The 18178-nt window shown below is 42.2% G+C and overlaps 2 protein-coding genes across 4 annotated transcripts in view; one reads left to right on the top strand and one right to left on the bottom strand.

Moving 5' to 3' along the window:
• The window catches only part of NIP7 (nucleolar pre-rRNA processing protein NIP7), a 94384-nt gene that overhangs the window by 36970 nt on the left and 39236 nt on the right, over positions 1–18178 (top strand). The window lies entirely within an intron of this gene.
• LOC118023623 (60S ribosomal protein L13a-like) lies at positions 11263–11920 on the bottom strand. Its single transcript, XM_035024887.1, has one exon. It carries the CDS (start codon positions 11901–11903, stop codon positions 11568–11570), a length of 336 nt encoding a protein of 111 aa, XP_034880778.1. The 5' UTR covers positions 11904–11920; the 3' UTR covers positions 11263–11567.

The raw sequence follows: 18178 nt of genomic DNA, 5'->3' as shown, positions 1-18178 counted from the left end.
GGAACATTCTTATTAGTTAGGGCTGCCTCCCATTTCTTGTGTATTTGTGTCATGATTTTCTAGATACAGAACAGCTGACTACATAATTTTAGGACTGTACAGGATATCTTCCCTGAGTTCTTTTCTCCTTTTCTGTCCTTGTAGATCAGCCTAGAGAGGACTTCAAAAAAAAAATCATGGTCCCTCTCTCCTTCTCCAGGTTCTCTTCTTGTCCAACTCCAGTTCCAAATCCACCTTCAGCCCTCGCCTTGCTGGACACATTCCTGAACCTTATTACTTCTTCTTCTTTTTCATTTCTGTGATGGGTTTGCCACATAGACTTTGGAGAGTCCATTCCCATTCCTTCACTGGGTGCATCATTGTCCGTATCTTCCACAGGTGGGGGAATGAATGAACAAGGAGCATTTCCAGAGGACTGAGTGGGCCTGGGGTCAGTGTAGGAAAGAAGTGGGGACATAGGATGTGAATCACCCATAGGCATCTTTGATGCCCTTGGAATTCACCACCCAACACCTGGACCAAATAGAGAAATCCTGGTTGTGGGAGTGGTGTGGCCACCTCTCTGAGAGGTCCAGTAACTGGTTGAGCATAAAAGACTTTTCTACCTGCCTCACTGGATTAGAACCAGCAGAGATCCAGTTTAGGACTATTAAAGGACAACTCAGGAGGGCAAGTAGCAGCATCACTGAGGTTGTGAAATCACATGCTAGACCCTTGAATTAGTTAGGCAAAGACCTGAATCTGTATAGGATCCTGGTCTTTCAAAATCTCTATGTTGTGGACATTCCAGAATAGGGAGAGGCCTCTAAGTCTGACAGATCTTTGGTGATTTTGGCTGCTTTGCCATCGCAGCCTGCCTGTCTTAACCAGAAGCCAAATTACCTGCCTCACATTCTGACTCTTCCGCTTGTTAGCCACGTAAACTTGAGCAAATTACTTAACCGTTGGGGAGCCTGCGTGGCTCAGTCAGTTGAGCGTCTGAGTCTTGATTTAGGTTCAGGTCATGATCTCATGGTCCTGGGACCGAGCCTTGAGCCCTGCATTGGGCTCTGAGCTCACTGTGGAGTCTGCTTGTCCTTCTCCCTCTGCTCCTCCCCCTGCTCGAGTGTGTGCGCACTCTCTCTCAAATAAATAAATTTTAAAAAATGCTTAACCGTCTCTCTCCTACTTCTGTTTTCTTATCTGTCAAGCACAAATAACAGAGGTGCCTCATGGGGATTGTATGAAAATTAAGTGAGTTACTATTTCCAGTGCCCTTCGTGGACGGCTTGGCTGGTTGTATGGGCTCAGTAAGTGTAAGCTATTTCTATGAGCTCATCCACTATCTGTCTGAAAAGTCTTTCCTCCTCTTTTCTATCAAAATTCTCATTTTTCCTTTTCTTTTTAAATTAAGTTATAACTTACATAAAGCGCATAAATATTAAGTATAAAGCTTGTTGAGTTTTCTCCTCATTTTTCAAAGTCCCACCATCCTATGGTTGTCGCGACATCACTCTTTACTCACCACAAACACTCCAGCTCTGAGTTAAGGATTCTGCTTTGAGGAACTTCAGTGCTTCCTGCTCTCCCTCTGGACACCAGCAGGAGGCAGGGTGGTATAGGGGAAAAGCTACAGTCAGCAAGTTAATGATCAGCAAGTTAATGATCAGGCTTTTCCTGGCCTAAAAATTTACTGGCTTGGGTAAGAACTTAACCTCTATGGATCTTGTTTCCCCCACCTGCTAAAGAGTACAGACTACCAAATGGACACTTCATAGGGTTGTAGTGAAGATGAAATGAGATAAGGCCTGTAAACAATGCCTGATACATGTTAATTAAGTTAGCAAGTCTAGAAAAAAAAAATAATACCCAGTGTGAGGGAGGGTGCTGTGAAACAAGCACTTTCAGCCAATGCTGCTCAAAGTGTAAATCTATAAAACTTTCCAGGGAGCAATTCAGGAAAACAAAACAAAATAAAACCAAATAAAAAACCAAGAGCCATAAAACTTCCATTGTTTAGAAATTCGTTCTATGGAAATAATTGTAAATGAGCACAAAGATTTAAGTGCAAGGATTTTCATCACAGCATTACTTACAGTGTACAGTAGAACTAGAAAGAGCCAAAAATAAGATTATTAAATAAGTCATGGTGTGTTCATAGTAAAGAATTTTATTCTGTGATAAAAATTTTGTCCCCCCACAAAAATAAGTAATTATGTACTCAAAGATTACTTCATGCTGAAGATAAAATAAGAGAAAAGGGATAGAAACATATAATGTGACCACACATTTATGGAAGTTATAATCTGTAAAATACTTTTTTTTTTTTTAAGATTTTATTGATTAGTTTGACAGAGCGAGACACAATGAGAGAGGGAACACAAGCAGGGAGAGTGGAAAAGGGAGAAGCAGGCTTCCTGCGGAGCTGGGAGCGCAACGTGGAGCTCGATCCCAGGAACCTGGGATCATGACCTGAGCCGAAGGTAGACACTTAACAACTGAGCCATCCAGGCGCCCCTGTAAAATACTTTTTTGAGCATTTACTATTTATCACTTACCATGCTAGGGTAATTAAACACTATTATTTCATTTAATCTTCATCAAAATCCTACAAAAAATGTATTATGCCAGTTTTACAGATGAATAAACTGAGGCTCCAGGAAGTTAAGTGACTTGTCCAAGAAGTTATAATGCATTTATGTCTGAGTCTGATTTTAAATCCAGATCTATTTGTATTAACCAAGAGAACAAGAAGAGATTTCCGATTTGTTCTTCCTTAGACTTTTCTGTATTTTCCTAATTTTCTACAGTGAGTAGAGGGCAAAGGTCCCCAATAAATGTTATGCTTTATGAAACCGTACCATGATTCCTGACTCAAAAGAGGCTGAAGAAAGCTGCAGACCCTAATAACTTCCTGTCTAGAACAGGACATTTCCAGTCTTATATGGGAGATTTTTTAAGTAGTACACTGTGAGATAGTAGAATATAGATATATTGGTCTCTGCCCCCGGTTCCTGGCACAGAGCTTCTAAAACTCTGGTAATTTCTTAAGTGATAAGAGCACTGGGAGCATCTCTTGTTCTAAAAAGATAACTCTGGGTGGGCTCTCAGATGGCTCCTAGATGGGAGCTGGTCACCAGAAAGACCCAGCCATGATTAGAAACTTTGAATTTTCCACCCCTTCCCCTATTCTTTTGAGAAGGGAGAAGGGCTAAAAATGGAGTTCATGATCTCTCATGCGTACATGATGAAGCCTCCATAAAATCCCAGTAGTACGGGGTTCAGAGAGCTTCTAGGTTGGTGAACACATCCATGTAACTGGAGGGTGACATACCTCAAGTCCACCAAGACAGAAGCTCCTGTGCTGGGGACCCTCCCAGAACTTGCCCTATGTATCTCTTCAGCTGAATGTTCATCTCTGTTCTTAATCATATCCTTTAATAAACTGGTAAACATAAATGTTTTCCTGCAATCTGTGAGCAGGAAATTAATGGAAACTGGGGGGGATCATGGCAACCTCTGATTTGTAGACACATTGGACAGAAGTTGTATGTAATGGAGTTAAACTGTAGAACATCCAGCTGGTGTCACAAAGAATTGCTTGGTGTGGGGAAGAAACCCCATACACTTGGTGACCACAAGTGTCAGAAGTAAAGCATTTTGTGTGAAAGTGAAACGAGGGGAAAACTGGGTGATTTTTCTTAAACATACACCAACTAATATTTTTAAAATATTAATAACTATGAACTTTTTAAAACATGCATTTGAGGGCGCCTGGGTGGCTCAGTCGGTTAAGCGACTGCCTTCGGCTCAGGTCATGATCCTGGAGTCCCAGGATCGAGTCCTGCATCGGGCTCCCTGCTCGGCAGGGAGTCTGCTTCTCCCTCTGACCCTCCTCCCTCTCATGCGCTCTGTCTCTCATTCGCTCTCTCTCAAATAAATAAATAAAATCTTAAAAAACAAAAAAAACAAAAAAACATGCATTTGAAACACACACATACACATATACACACATCATACATCACTCATCAGGCATGTCATTACTTCGATATTATTGCTCAGGACAAAGCTTCAGCAAGTTTTTAGGTAAAAAATAATGAGTCATATAAAGAAAAGTATGATGTAAATACAGGTGGCCTGTGGATATACCCACAGTCATAAAGGTGACATGGGAATGCTGAAAGTGTGAGAAACACTGTTCTGGCATCTGTGGGCTAGAGAACAGCAACAGGGGATGAAGCCCAGCGTGGACAGAAGGTTCTTCAGGCTTTTTCACTCTGCACATGGAACATCTGTGTCAAGAACACACATGGCTGGTTCTTCCCAATCCCACAGATGAAAGTTCTCTGTGGTCAGCAGTGAGAGTTACAAAAATCTGATAAAGGAAGGCTTTGGGGGTGGGACCAGGGGACAATCTCGTTGGAAGGCTAAGTGAGGGTACTGTCTCGAAGCCAAGTGCATCAAGCATTGGATGTTAGTTTGAGAAAACAATAGTTGTCTGTAGCAAAGAATGGAGGAAGGGACTGATGGAAATAACAGGAGGCTTAAACTCCAAAGCTGAGTCACCCATTGGCATCACCTCTCCCAACCTGGGGCCCTTATCCGTGAAGGTCAAAGACTCAAATATGGTCTTGTCCACCGTGGGCATTTGCTCTATATTTATTGAGGCCCTGCTTTGTGAGTTGAAGCTCCATTGATTCTAGGGCCATGAATATAGATAAAACACTAGTTTTGCCCTGAAGGAATTCAAGGTCTAGGTGGAAGACCAACATGTAAAAATGACACTGTATTTTAATTTTGAGCAATGGTTATGTATTACTTCTAGAGCTGCCCCAAACCCTCCCCCGGCAAATAAATATTCCTAAAATGTTTTATTTAAGGTCAAAGTGATAAGGAATAAATTAGGATTATGGGATAGTTGGCTGGGAGTCAGATATATCTGGGTCAGAATTCCATCTCCACACATTCTAAACTGGTGGTCTTCAAACTGGCATTACACATATCCCTAAGCATGAACACTTTTCAAGGGGGATCAACCTTCATGTGTTATCTTTCTTAAAACTGATGTGAGAATACACCAATGTCAGATCCTGCCAGTTTCCCTTTCCCAGGCAGATTTCTCCCACCTTGCAAAAGATAAGGCATACCATCCGCATCTCACTCTGGTGTATATTATGGTGTATATTGGTGTATATTTTGGTGTTAGAAACCGAGTTTGGATACAAATACGGGCATAGTTCAAGACTAAATAAGGTCCCTGTGTACCTGGGTGGCTCAGTCAGTTAAGCTCTGCCTTTGGCTCAGGTCATGATCCTGGGGTCCTGGAATTGAGCCCCGAGTCCGGCTCCCTGCTCAACAGGGAGTCTGCTTCTCCCTCTCCCTCTGCCCCTCCCCCCCTTCATGTTATCTCTCGCTCACTCTTTCTCTCTCACAAATAAAGTTTTTTTTTAAAGACTAATTAAGGTCCCATTAACTACTCCCTCATCCATTTCATTGAGAGATGATTTTTTTATTTTATTTTATTTTATTTTTTAAGATTTTATTTATTTATTTGAGACAGAGAGAATGAGAAACAGAGAGCATGAGAGGGAGGAGGGTCAGAGGGAGAAGCAGGCTCCCTGCCGAGCAGGGAGCCCGATGCGGGACTCGATCCAGGGACTCCAGGATCATGACCTGAGCCGAAGGCAGTCGCTTAACCAACTGAGCCACCCAGGCGCCCTATTTTTTTTATTTTTAAATAGATGATGGTGGATATCAAATCAGTATGGTACTTATATTTCATTGGGTGTATTTATGGCAGTGATATCACAGTTTTATTTTTGAATGTTAAGATCTGTAACGTGCCAGAAAGTACATCTTTTGCATCTAGTTAAATGCATGCTGAATCACCCCCAGAATGTTCCCTTATGCCCCTTTCAAGATACTCCCCATCCACCAATGACTGTTTGGATTTCAAACATCTTAGTTTGTCTGTTTCTGAATTTCATATAAACAGAATCATATGGTGGGTACTCTTTGTGTCTAACTTAATTTGCGTAACAGTTTTTGAGATTCACCCATGTCATTCCTTTTTATTGCTGAGTATTGTTCCATTATATGAAAATCCACAATTTATTTATTCATTCTCCAAAGATATTTAGGTTGTTTCTTGTTTGGGGCAATTACAAATAAAGCTGCTTTAAGCATTATTGTTAAAGTAAAAAAAAAAAGTAAGTAAGATGGGAACTTTTAGATGCCAACTTTAAAATGTGGAAGGAGATACACATTCTTAGGCAGTGGTTTCTTGTCTTTTTCCTTTTCATTGTCAACTATAGTAGACCCTTCAGCAATGCAAAGTTGGGGACACTGACCCCCATGCAGTCAGAAATCTGCATAATACTTTTGACTCCCCCAAAACTTAACTACTAATAGCCTACTGTTGACCAGAAGCCTTACCAATATAAAATAAGCTGTTGATCAGCACATATTTTGTATGTTATGTATATTACATTCTGTATTCTTACAATGAAATAAGCTAGAGAAAAGAAAATGTTATTAAGAAAACTCTAAGAGAAAATTATAAGAAAAAATATTAAGTGTACATCTGTGTATCAGTGGACCTGCACGGTCAATCAAACCGCCAGTGGTGTTTAAGGGGCAACTGTATAACATTTGTACAAAAAGGAGGCCAAACTGTTTTCCAAAGTAGTACCACTGAATACTGTTGCCTTAGCTTAGTGTTGCAACAAGCTGCGATGAGCATATAGTTATATTTGTTGCAACTATCTTCTCTCACTCTGTGGTTTATCTTTCAAACTCTCTACATAATATATTTATGAACCACAATGTATAACTTTAGTGTCACTGAATCATTCTCTTTATCTATCATTCTTTTCCTTTGTCTTGAGGGCTGTTAGTGGCTTAAATCCTTTCCTATTCAGAAGTCAAGAAGATACTTTCATATATTCTAAAAAGCTGTAGATTTTTGCCTTTCACATTTGTCTTTTATCCACCTGGATCTGATGTTGTGTATGGCATGAAGTGGAGACCAATTTCATTTTTTCTCTATATGGGTATCTAGCTATTCCAGCACCATTTATTAAAAAGATCTTTTCTTACTCTCTGTAGTGCCTCCTTTGTTATCAATTAAGTGACCATAGATGTGTATGTCTGTTTCTAGGGATGGACAATTTTTCAAAATTATTTGATGAGATGTGCAAGCAAGAAGAATGTGAAGATCAATCTACTTAAGTTGTGTGGCCTTTATCTGGTTATTCAACTTCTCTGAGTTCCCTACACTGTTGGGAGAATACAATGGGGTCATGCAATAAGGTGGTTAGAAGTTCTGATCCAGTAAGCCTCGGGGAGCGGTAGTAATAGTTCGGTTTTTTGTTTTTTGGTTGTTGGGGTTTTTTTCTGTTGTTATATTTTAACTGCCACGGAGTACATGAAAACAACACCTGCTCGGGGCAGGAACTGCCAGGGAAAGAGCCCAGCGGACGTGACATTTGGGTGGGTCGTGAATGACGGTGGAATCTGTCATCTCTTTTTATGACTGCCATCTGTTGGCTGTCCATGGCGCATTTCCCACGTGTGTTGCATCTGCATGATATTTTATCTGGCTTAGAAGGGCCCAGAGGGAAAGGCCTGGGCCCCGCCCCGCACCTCTGCTGGGGTGACCCCCGGCAGCTCTTGCCTAAGAAGACCTAGAAGTTGTGGGGGCTCCATGTGTGTTAGACACACATACATGTCACCGAGGGCAGGGCTGGGCCTTTTTAAAATTCCTGCCACTGTAGTACTGCAGGATTCCCAAGTTTCACCCACACAGTGCTCCCTCCCCAAACCCCAGCCACCAGCCAACTCGTAGAACAACAAACTCACCCGTCTGCTCCCAGCACCACCACCCAGGGCAGTGGCGAAATCCGTACCACACCCCCTGCACAATCTTGCCTGTGGTTGAGTGAGCATAGGGTCTTGCACACAGTAAGCACTGGATAAGCATCAGGTGAATAACAGATGAGTTACCACATGAACATTGAGATATAGGAGCACATTCCCTTCTGCTACAGTGTACCAAGACATGGGTGTTATGTGGCTATTGCCAGTTCTGAGTGTGCACGGGAATCATAGTTGGGGGCGGGGGCTTTAAAATATTCCTGCACCCCCACACACACACTACTGAATTAAAACAGAGAAGGGATGTGCAGAAAAGAGCTATTTTTCATTAATTCTCTGGGAGCTTCTGGGTTTGATGCTCAATCAGGTATGGGAATGATAGAATTACTAAACATCTGGATCCATGTTTCATCAGAAGTACTCATCTGTCAAAACTTAAAATTCACATGTCCTTGAACCTGTACTTCCTCCCAGACTTTATCCACTGCCCCAAAATACAGGCACAAGGGTATTCAGGGCAGCATTTTTAAGCAGAGAAATACTTTAAACTAGGAAAATGTCCAGTCATTTATTAAGCAAATTTTATTGAGACAGCAGTAACAACAACGAAATAATAAATTCCCTGCTCTTAGAGAGATTTACATTTTAGTCTATCAAAAGAGGACTGAACAAATAATTTATGATACACCTGAGCAACGGAACATTATTCTCCCATCAAAAATGAGGTTGTCAATATACTGCTTTTTTTTTTTTTAAGATTTTTATTTCTTTATTTGACAGAGAGAGACACAGTGAGAGAGGGAACACAAGCAGGGGGAGTGGGAGAGGGAGAAGCAGGCTCCCCGCTCGGCAGGGAGCCCGATGTGGGGCTCGATCCCAAAACCCTGGGATCATGACCTGAGCCCAAGGCAGACACTTAACCGTCTGAGCCACCCAGGCGCCCCAATATACTGCTTTAAAAAGATGTTCAATGGGGCGCCTGGGTGGCTCAGACGGTTAAGTGTCTGCCTTGGGCTCAGGTCATGATCCCAGGGTTCTGGGATCGAGCCCCACATCGGGCTCCCTGCCGAGCGGGGAGCCTGCTTCTCCCTCTCCCTCTGCCTGCTGCTTCCCCTGCTTGTACACTCTCTGTGTGTCAAAAATAAAATCTTAAAAAAAAAAAAAAAGATGTGCAAGACAGGAGCCCCTGGGGGCGCCTGGGGGAACCTGGCTGGCTCAGCTGGAAGAGCATGCGACTCTTGATCTCCCGGTTGAGTTCAAGCCCCACACTGGGCACAGAGATTACTTTTTAAAAAAATGTTCAGGACATATTTCTAAAAAACAAAAATTAGGAAGCTTTTGAATATATTACTATTCAAAATAAAGAAAGAAAAAAGAGAAAACTAAGCTACAAAACACTGCATATAGCATTTTCCTATGTGTGTATAAACATATTGGGGTGCCTGGGTGGTGCAATCTGTTAATCATAGGACTCTTGATTTCAGCTCAGGTCATGATCTCAGGGTTGTGAGATGGAGCCCCCCACACTCAGAACTCCCCAGCATGGCACCTGCTTAAGATTCTCTCTCCCTCTCCTTCTGTCCCCCCACCCCACACCTGCACACACACACGCTCTCTCTCTTTCTCTAAAATATATAAATAAACAAACATATAAATAAATCTTTTAAAGTGTATTATACATATGTGTAGATATATACAAATATATAAGTAAAAAATTATGGAAGAATGTTCAATAAAATTGTTAATGACAGTTATCACTTTCCCAGTTTTACTTTTCTCTTCATACCCTTTTATGCTATTTAAACTCAGTACCTTAAGGAAATACTACTTTTATCATTTTTTTGACTGTTAAAAAATTCCATAGAACCTTGAGAACCTGTGAGATTTAAATTTCCAGCAGGGGACAGCAGTGATTCTCAAATATCTCTGACGTCAGCACAAAACTGAGGATTAGTGCCCACAGATTTCCAATTCCAGGCCCAAATAATGTATTTGGATCACCAGATTAAAAAGGAAACAAAAGCGACAACCACAGAAAGCTTAAAATGCTTTAGGAATTGTTGTGACAGAACATTTTCTATATGGTTCTTTATTAGCATTTGTCTAAACTTTCCTCTCTGGAGTGTGCAGTTTTCTCATCCATTAAAATCAGAAGATTTGAAGAGATAATCTTAAAAGGTCTCTTTTCAGCTCTAACATTCTATGGCTTTGAGAATATAAATCAGTATCAGGAAGAAACAAGCGCCCGTGCCCTCTGAAATTAATTGGCTTATCAAAGAATCTGCTTTACAATCCTTAGCTGATCAGGATGAATTATTACCAATTTATCTTTCGTGCAGATCAAAGAATACTTTTTTGGGGGGAGAGGGGAGGATGTTGTTATTCATTCGATTCACTGATAGAGAAAAAGGAGAACTCTCTTCCCGCTCTATAAATGTTTAGCATGTGTATAAAGGTCGTAGGTTTGGTGTTTAGAAATTACACACAGGCTTACCAAAGAATCTTCACTGGGTTGGCCAAATTAAACAGCAGGCAGTTGTAGAGAAATAAGCACAAGTTAACATTTAACTCCAGCAAGTCCCTGTTCTTGCTGCTCCATCTTTCTTAGTAGGAGGCGACTGAGAGGGTCTCCTCTCAGTAGGCTTCTAGCTACTCTAGGAAGACCCCGGGCTCCTCTGAGAACCCACCCATCTACCACTTTTATCAAGTACATATTTTTTATTAAAGAATAATTGAAATACAGTATATTAATTTCAGGTATACAACATAGTGATTCCATATTTATATATATTACAAAATGGTCATCACATAAAACTAGTTACATCTGTCACCAAAGTTGATATAATATTATTGACTATATATCCTATGCTGTACATTACATCCCCACATCTTACTTACTTACTTATTTATTTATTTATTCTTTAAAAATAATTTATTAGTTTTGGATCACAAAATACAGGGAAGGCACAAAGGCAGTGCCTGAGACCCCTTGGCTGTACTTCCCGGGCTATGCATCTGGAACTACCTCTGTGTAACACCAGGCTTGGCCCCCAGCATCCTCACACCCTAACAGCTGCAGAGTATAGCACCCGAGCCTGCGGCAAGTTTAAGCACACCCCATTCACGACACAGGGCTCCCCTCCAAACATTCTCCAGATCTCTTGCCAACAGTGAAACTATCAATTTCTTAGAACTCTCAGAAATGAGTAGGTCACAGGCAATTATGCCTCAAAGCTCTTAGAGTTTAACCTTTTAAGAAGGCCTTTCTTAATTTACAGCAGTGACTAAGGCCCTTTCTGTGTTCCCAGCATTTTAAGTCCCAGGCTGCCTGTGGCTCCAGACAGCGGCCCCTGGGGGTCCCCCATATCCTAGGGCGGCAATGGAGGAAGGGCCAGGCCAGGCCAAGCATGAGGAATAAACAGTCAATTTTATTGGGCTCACACCAGGAGCCCATGGGTCTTGAGGACCTCTGTGTATTTATCAGTTTTCTTCTCCACGTTCTTTTCGGCCTGTTTCCGTAGCCTCATGAGCTGCTTCTTCTTCCGGTAATGGATTTTGGCCTTCTCCTTTCTCTTCTCCTCCACGGTGGCTGTTACTGCCTGGCACTTCCAACCAACCTCATGAGCCAGGCGCCCCAGGTAAGCAAACTTCCGTGTAGGCTTCAGGCGCACCACCTTGGGGGCAGCAGGAACCACCATCCGCTTTTTCTTGTCCTAGGGTGGTGGGATCCCATCGCACACCTTGAGCCGGTCCAGGGCAGCCTGGCCTCGCTTGGTCTTGTGCGGCAGCAGGCCTCGCACTGTCCGCCAAAAGATGTGGCTGGGTGCTCGGAAGTGGTATGGGCCACGGGATGGGTTGGTGTTCATGCGCTTGTGGAGGAAGGCCAGATACTTCAGCTTGTTTCTGTAGAAATTGCCAGAAATGTTGATGCCCTTACAGCGCACGACTACAACCTTCCGGCCCAGAAGCACCTGTTTGGCCACGATGGCCGCCAGGCGGCCGAGGAGATGGCCTCGGCCATCTAGCACCAGGACCTGCCCCTCTGCCATCTTCGGCAGCCGCCTGGGAAAGCCACATCTTATTTATTTTATAACTGTAAGTTTGTGCTTCTTTTTTTTTTTAAGTTTGATGCAGGGCTTGAACTCAAAACTGTGAGACTTAAACTGAGATCAAGAGTCAGTCGCTTAACCCGCTGAGCCACCTAGGCACCCCTGCAAGTTTGTACTTCTTAATCTCCTTCACCTATTTCGTCCATTCCCACACCCCACATCCCCTGGGCAACGGTCAGTTTGTTCTCTGTATCTATGAATCTGTTTCTGGTTTGTTCATTTGTTTTGATTTTTGGATTCCACATATAAGTGAAATCATATAATATTTGTCTTTCTATGACTAATTTTGCTTGGCGTAATACCCTCCGGATCCGCAAGTGTTGTCATAAATGGCAAGATTTCATTCTTTTTGTGGGTGAGTAATATTCCATTGCATGTATGTACCACATCTTATTTATTTATTCATCTATCAATAGACATTTAGGTTGCTTCCAAATCTTGGCTATCGTATATAATGCTGCAATGAACATAAGAGTGCGTATGTCTTTTCAAATTAGTATTTTCATTTTCTTCAGATAAATAACTAGAAATGTGATTGCTGGATTGTACTGTAGTTCTATTTTATCTATGAGGAAGCCCCATACTGTTTTCCACTGTGGCTGTACTAATTTACATTCCCACCAACAATGCATGAGGGTTCCCTTTTCTCTAAAGCCTTGCCAGCATTTATTATTTCTTTAAGATTTTATTTATTTATTTGAGAGAGAGAGCATGAGCCAGGGGAGGGGCAGAGGGAGAGAGAGTAGCAGGCTCCCCACTCACTGAGCAGGGAGCCCAATGCGGGGCTCAATCCCAGGACCCTGAGATCATGACCTGAGCGAAGGCAGATGCTTAACCGACTGAGCCACCCAGGCGTCTCACCATTTGTTATAGCTTACTTTTTGATAATAATAGCCATTTTGATGGGAATGGGGTGATATCTTATTATGGTTTTATTTTATTTTATTTTAAGATTTTATTTATTTATTTGACAGAGAGAGACACAGCGAAAGAGGGAACACAAGCAGGGGGAGTGGGAGAGGGAGAAGCAGGCAGAGCAGGGAGCCCGATGCGGGGCTCGATCCCAGGACCCTGGGATCATGACCTGAGCTGAAGGCAGATGCTAAACGACTGAGCCACCCAGGCGCCCCTATCTTATTATGGTTTTAATTTTGTATTTCCCTGATGGTTAGTGATGTTGAGCATCTTTTCATGTGTCTTCACACACACATATATATATAGTTTTTAAATTTATTTATTTATTTATTTGAGAGAGAAAGAGATAGCAGGGGGAGGAGCAGAGGGAGAGGGACAAGCAGACTCCGAGCTGAACACGGAGCCCCACACAAGGCTCGATCCCCTGACCCTGAGATCATGACCTGAGCCAAAATCAAGAGTTGGATGCTCAGCCAACTGAGCCACCCAGGTGCCTCCACGTATATATATACATTTTTAAGCATCTGAATCATAAACTTTTCCAGCTATTTCTTCATGACCCAAGAGCAGTGCTCATTTTACAGATAACCCTTTATAAATTGTAACACTTTTTTTTCTTTTAACATTTGCCTAAAGTTACACCACTAATAAGTGGCTGAGGCAGGATTCAAACCAGTAACTATCTGGCTCTAAGACCCTCACACTTGCCCATGGCACTATATGAAATGAGAGTACAAATATCATCAACTTGTTATCCAGAAGCTGTGAATATCTGCAAGAGTAATTGTGTATAAGTATATAAAATGAGTGACTGTTATGTCACGAAGCTCTGTCTAGCTCACACATATTAAGCACTCACTATGTGCTAGTCTTTGTCAGGTATTGAGGGTAAGGGTGTCAAAAGATGAATTAGACTTGATCATCACATTTAAGAAACTTACAGTTTTTGGAGGAGTGAAGAGCCAATGAGTAAACAAACATAACATGTCAAAAATAATAGGGGAACACAATTAAGAAAGGAGAAATCAAGGCAGCATAGCAGCGTGGCTAAATCTATGGGCTGCAGAGTCCAGTTCTTAGCTGTGGGACCTCTTAAGCCACAGTTTCCTTATCAGTAAAATGGGAATATTAATAGCCTCTAGTATAGGTAATTGTTGTGAGGGTTAAATAATATAAAGCATTATTAAGTTGCTTAGCCTAGGACCTAGCAGATGGAAAGGCTTGTTAGAATGTTAGTAATATTGTTTGATAAAGCTTAAGCAAAGTAAGAATCACACATAGCTACCACATTTCTTTTTTTTTTTTTTTAAGATTTTTTATTTATTTATTTGAGAGAGAGAATGAGATGGAGAGAGAGAGCATGAGAGGGGGGAGGGTCAGAGGGAGAAGCAGACTCCCTGCTGAGCAGGGAGCCCAATGCGGGACTCCATCCCGGGACTCCAGGATCATGACCTGAGCCGAAGGCAGTCGCCTAACCAACGGAGCCACCCAGGCGCCCTAGCTACCACATTTCTGAGATGTTGACACTGCTTTCTCAAATTACCTGAAGCTCTCAGCACCAAGCGACCCATTTCCTTGAGATTTATTTTTCCCCCTGACATGGTTATCTTGTGATCCTACTAGAATGTCTTCAAGGAAGAATGAGGTGGTAAAGGGGCACCAGACCTCAGGCACCAGAAGCTTGGGTTTTTTCACAGGGAAGGAGAACTGGGACTGAGAACAGCCCTTGTTACAGGCAAATCAAGACAAATCAACTTGGAGTGTTTGTTAGAAAATTTCTGTGTTCTTAGGGCACCTGAGTGGCTCAGTTGGTTAAGTGTCTGCCTTCGGCTCAGGTCGTGATCCTGGAGTCCGAGGATAGAGCCCCGAATTGGGCTCTCTGCTCAGCAGAAAGTCCGCTTCTCCTTCTCTCTCTGCCCCTCACCCCGCTCGAGTCTGCTTCTCCCTCTGCTCCTTACCCCATTTGTGCTCGCTCCCAAATAAATGAATAAAATAAAAGGAAAGAAAAAGAAAAGAAAATTTCTGAGTTTCACTCCCTGAGATTTTAGTTTTGTTCCAAATTGAATTTCAATCCATACTTTATTAATATTTTAATATAACTATAATCATGGGATGGGTTTCACGTGATTTTATCCTGCAATCAATTCCCTTCCCCACCAGATTATTTACTGTTTTCTGCTAAACACTGACCCACCTCCTTCCTCCTTAGTCAAGGACATTGCTTTGATATGCTACAGTGGCTGGTCCGTTTCAGCCCTGAGTCTTGGCATGAGACATATGAGTTCTTTCATCTGAAACCCTCTGCCTTCTGACTGCAGTAGGGTAAGCTAACACTTCTCTCCTCTAAAACTGACTGAAAACGCACCTCCTTCTGGAAGCCTTCCCTGCTGAGTTCTTTACTTTTGCATTCTGTTCTGTGTCACAGATGCAACTGGGACTGTTGAAACCAGAGAAGTCTTCTCAGTCTTTGTCATTTGTGTGTAAGTTCTGGTTCTTCCCATTGGGGGCAGCATGGACTTTGCGGAGAGAGTAGAGACTCTGGAATCTGGCATGAATCTGGCACCACTCCTGAGTTCTCAGATTCATTCTGGCTGTCCTTTTGTCACCTTGGGACTGCTGCTTTATTCTCATGGGTTGTCATCTTCCATCCTGGCTTCTTCAGGTGGCTGTCCTTTCCCTGCTTCCCTTAAGTTCTTTCCAAGAGTGGACAGAGGGCTCCTTTAACTTCCAAAAGCACAACTAAGTTTATACTGTGAGTCCCACCATTTACTGTCATGTCTTCATCTGTCAAATGGGGATAATTACAGGGCCTTCCCCACTGAATTCTTGTAAGAATGAAATGAGATTGGGCATGTTTACCGGACTTGGCACATGGCAAGTCGTGACAAATACTTTAGACTGGTTCTCTCAAAATCCATGCCAACCCCTTTCTACCTTGCTTTCTGAATTGCAGGAAATAGAAAGCTAAACACTCACTACATTTCTCAAACTCCCGTGCTGCTCTGATTCTGTTTGTGATTTAGATGCCATTTGTGTGAGACTTTAAAACTGTGAACCCTATGCAGGGAGAGGCAGGTGTGAAGAAGCATTCATTTTGCTGGTGCTGATGACGGCAAAGGCAACATGATTCTGGAGCCAGCAGCTGTTGGTGGCAGCTTAGCAGTTCTGAATCTTCTGGATGGTGGCAGAGGCTGCGGCTTGCTTGTCAACCCAGCTCTGCAGTATAACTTTGGAAGTCATTCCTGGATGTTTAACCCAGAGTGTATTTCTTAACTTTCCAAATGATTCTGTGAGCTAGCCATACCCTTCAGTAAATCTCTTTGTGCTTAAATTAACAAGAGTGAAACCTGTTGTCTGCAACCAGGAAAACTGACCGATACATAAGTATTCAATGAATATTAGCTGTTACTATTATTTTAAAACTTTGTTGACGGCTTGGTAGTAAAGCAAGTAATTACACTTCGTGAATGAAAAATTTAAAACTAGCTACTAGGTAAGACCATGTAAAATGATTTCTAGAGTAGCACGGTCCCATAGAGCTTTCTTTCATGAGGGAAATGTTCTATATTTGCACCCAATATGGGAGCCACTGGTTACATGTGGCTATTGAGCACTTGAAATGTGGCTACTATGACTGAGGAACTGAACTTTTAATTTTATTTCATTTCGGGGCACCTGGGTGGCTCAGTCATTAAGCGTATGCCTTTGGCTCAGGTCATGATCCCAGGGTCCTGGGATCGAGCCCCGCATCGGCTCCCTGCTCTGCGGGAAGCCTGCTTCTCCCTCTCCCACTCCCCCTGCTTGTGTTCCCTCTCTCGCTGGGTCTCTATCAAATAAATAAAATCTTAAAAAAAAATTTTGATTTCATTTCAATTCACTTAAATTTAGAATTAAATAACCAGGGTGCCTGGGTGGCTCAGTTGGTTAAGCGACTGCCTTCGGCTTAGGTCATGATCTCAGGGTCCTGGGATCGAGTCCCACATCGGGCTCCCTGCTCAGCGGGGAGTCTGCTTCTCCCTCTGACCCTCCTCCCTCTCATGCTCTCTGTCTCTCATTCTCTCTGTCTCAAATAAATAAATAAAATCTTTAAAAAAAAAAAGAATTAAATAACCACATGTGGTTGGTGGCTACCATGTTGGACAACACAGTCCTCAAGAGTCTCAGCCTGACTCTTTCACAGGGGTCTTTTTTTTTTTTTTTAAGATTTTATTTATTTATTTGACAGAGAAAGACACAGCGAGAGAGGGAACACAAACAGGGAGTGGGAGAGGGAGAAGCAGACTCCCCGCCGAGCAGGGAGCCCAATGCGGGACTCGATCCAGGGACTCCAGGATCATGACCTGAGCCGAAGGCAGTCGCTTAACCAACTGAGCCACCCAGGCGCCCATCACAGGGGTCTTTTTTATGGCCCTCTCTTTCTCTAGCCAAGAAACTTCTTCAATCAGTTCTTTTTCAATCCCCAGTCTCCAGCCATATCTTAATACTCTACAGAGATGCAACATGCCCACAACAATGACAACTTTTATATGGTGAGTTTAGGGTCTTGTTGTCCCCAGGCTCCATTCTAGGATTGCATATTGGCTTTTTATTTGCACAATCCAAAAGTTCACTGATGCGTTTTTGCTAAAATGCAATCCGTCTTGAAAGGCAAATCTTACCCTTCACTTAAAGAAGGAAAACCATTTATTATATTTTTTAAATATGTATTTCCCATCATTTCTAGTATTGAGTTTCCAAGAACATTGGGGTCCTATATCAGTTAGACAAGTGATTCTCATACTTTGCTGCATATTAGAATCACTATGTTAAAGTAATTATTTGCCAACCACACTCGAGGCCAATTAAATTAGCATTATGGAAAATGACTAAAGAGAACCAAAAGTTTACCTGCAACATTCTGGTTTTTTTTTTTTAAAGATTTTATTTATTTATTTGACAGAGAGAGACACAGAGAGAGAGGGAATACAAGCAGGGGGAGTGGGAAAGGGAGAAGCAGGTTTCTGGCAGAGCAGGGAGCCCGATGCGGGGCCCAATCCCAGGACCCTGGGATCATGACCTGAGACGAAGGCAGACGCTTAACGACGGAGCCACCCAGGCGCCTGTGCAACATTCTATTTAAAAAAAAAAAAAAAAGAAGGATGTATTCCTAAATTAATAGCAATTAAAAGTTAATAAAAATATAGGAAAAATAATGGTAGGATTTTGAAAGAGGTAATTTATTGAGATAAGATAAATAATTATAAACTTGATATTCAAAGCCAAACATTTTTTATTATTTTGTTTTTTGTTTGTTTTTTAAA

The sequence above is a fragment of the Mirounga leonina genome, unplaced genomic scaffold (genome assembly GCF_011800145.1).
Source record: "Mirounga leonina isolate KUSES-001 unplaced genomic scaffold, KU_Mleo_1.0 Mir_180, whole genome shotgun sequence".
Classification (NCBI taxonomy): Eukaryota; Metazoa; Chordata; class Mammalia; order Carnivora; family Phocidae; genus Mirounga; species Mirounga leonina.
This window is presented reverse-complemented; position numbering and strand designations above follow the sequence as displayed.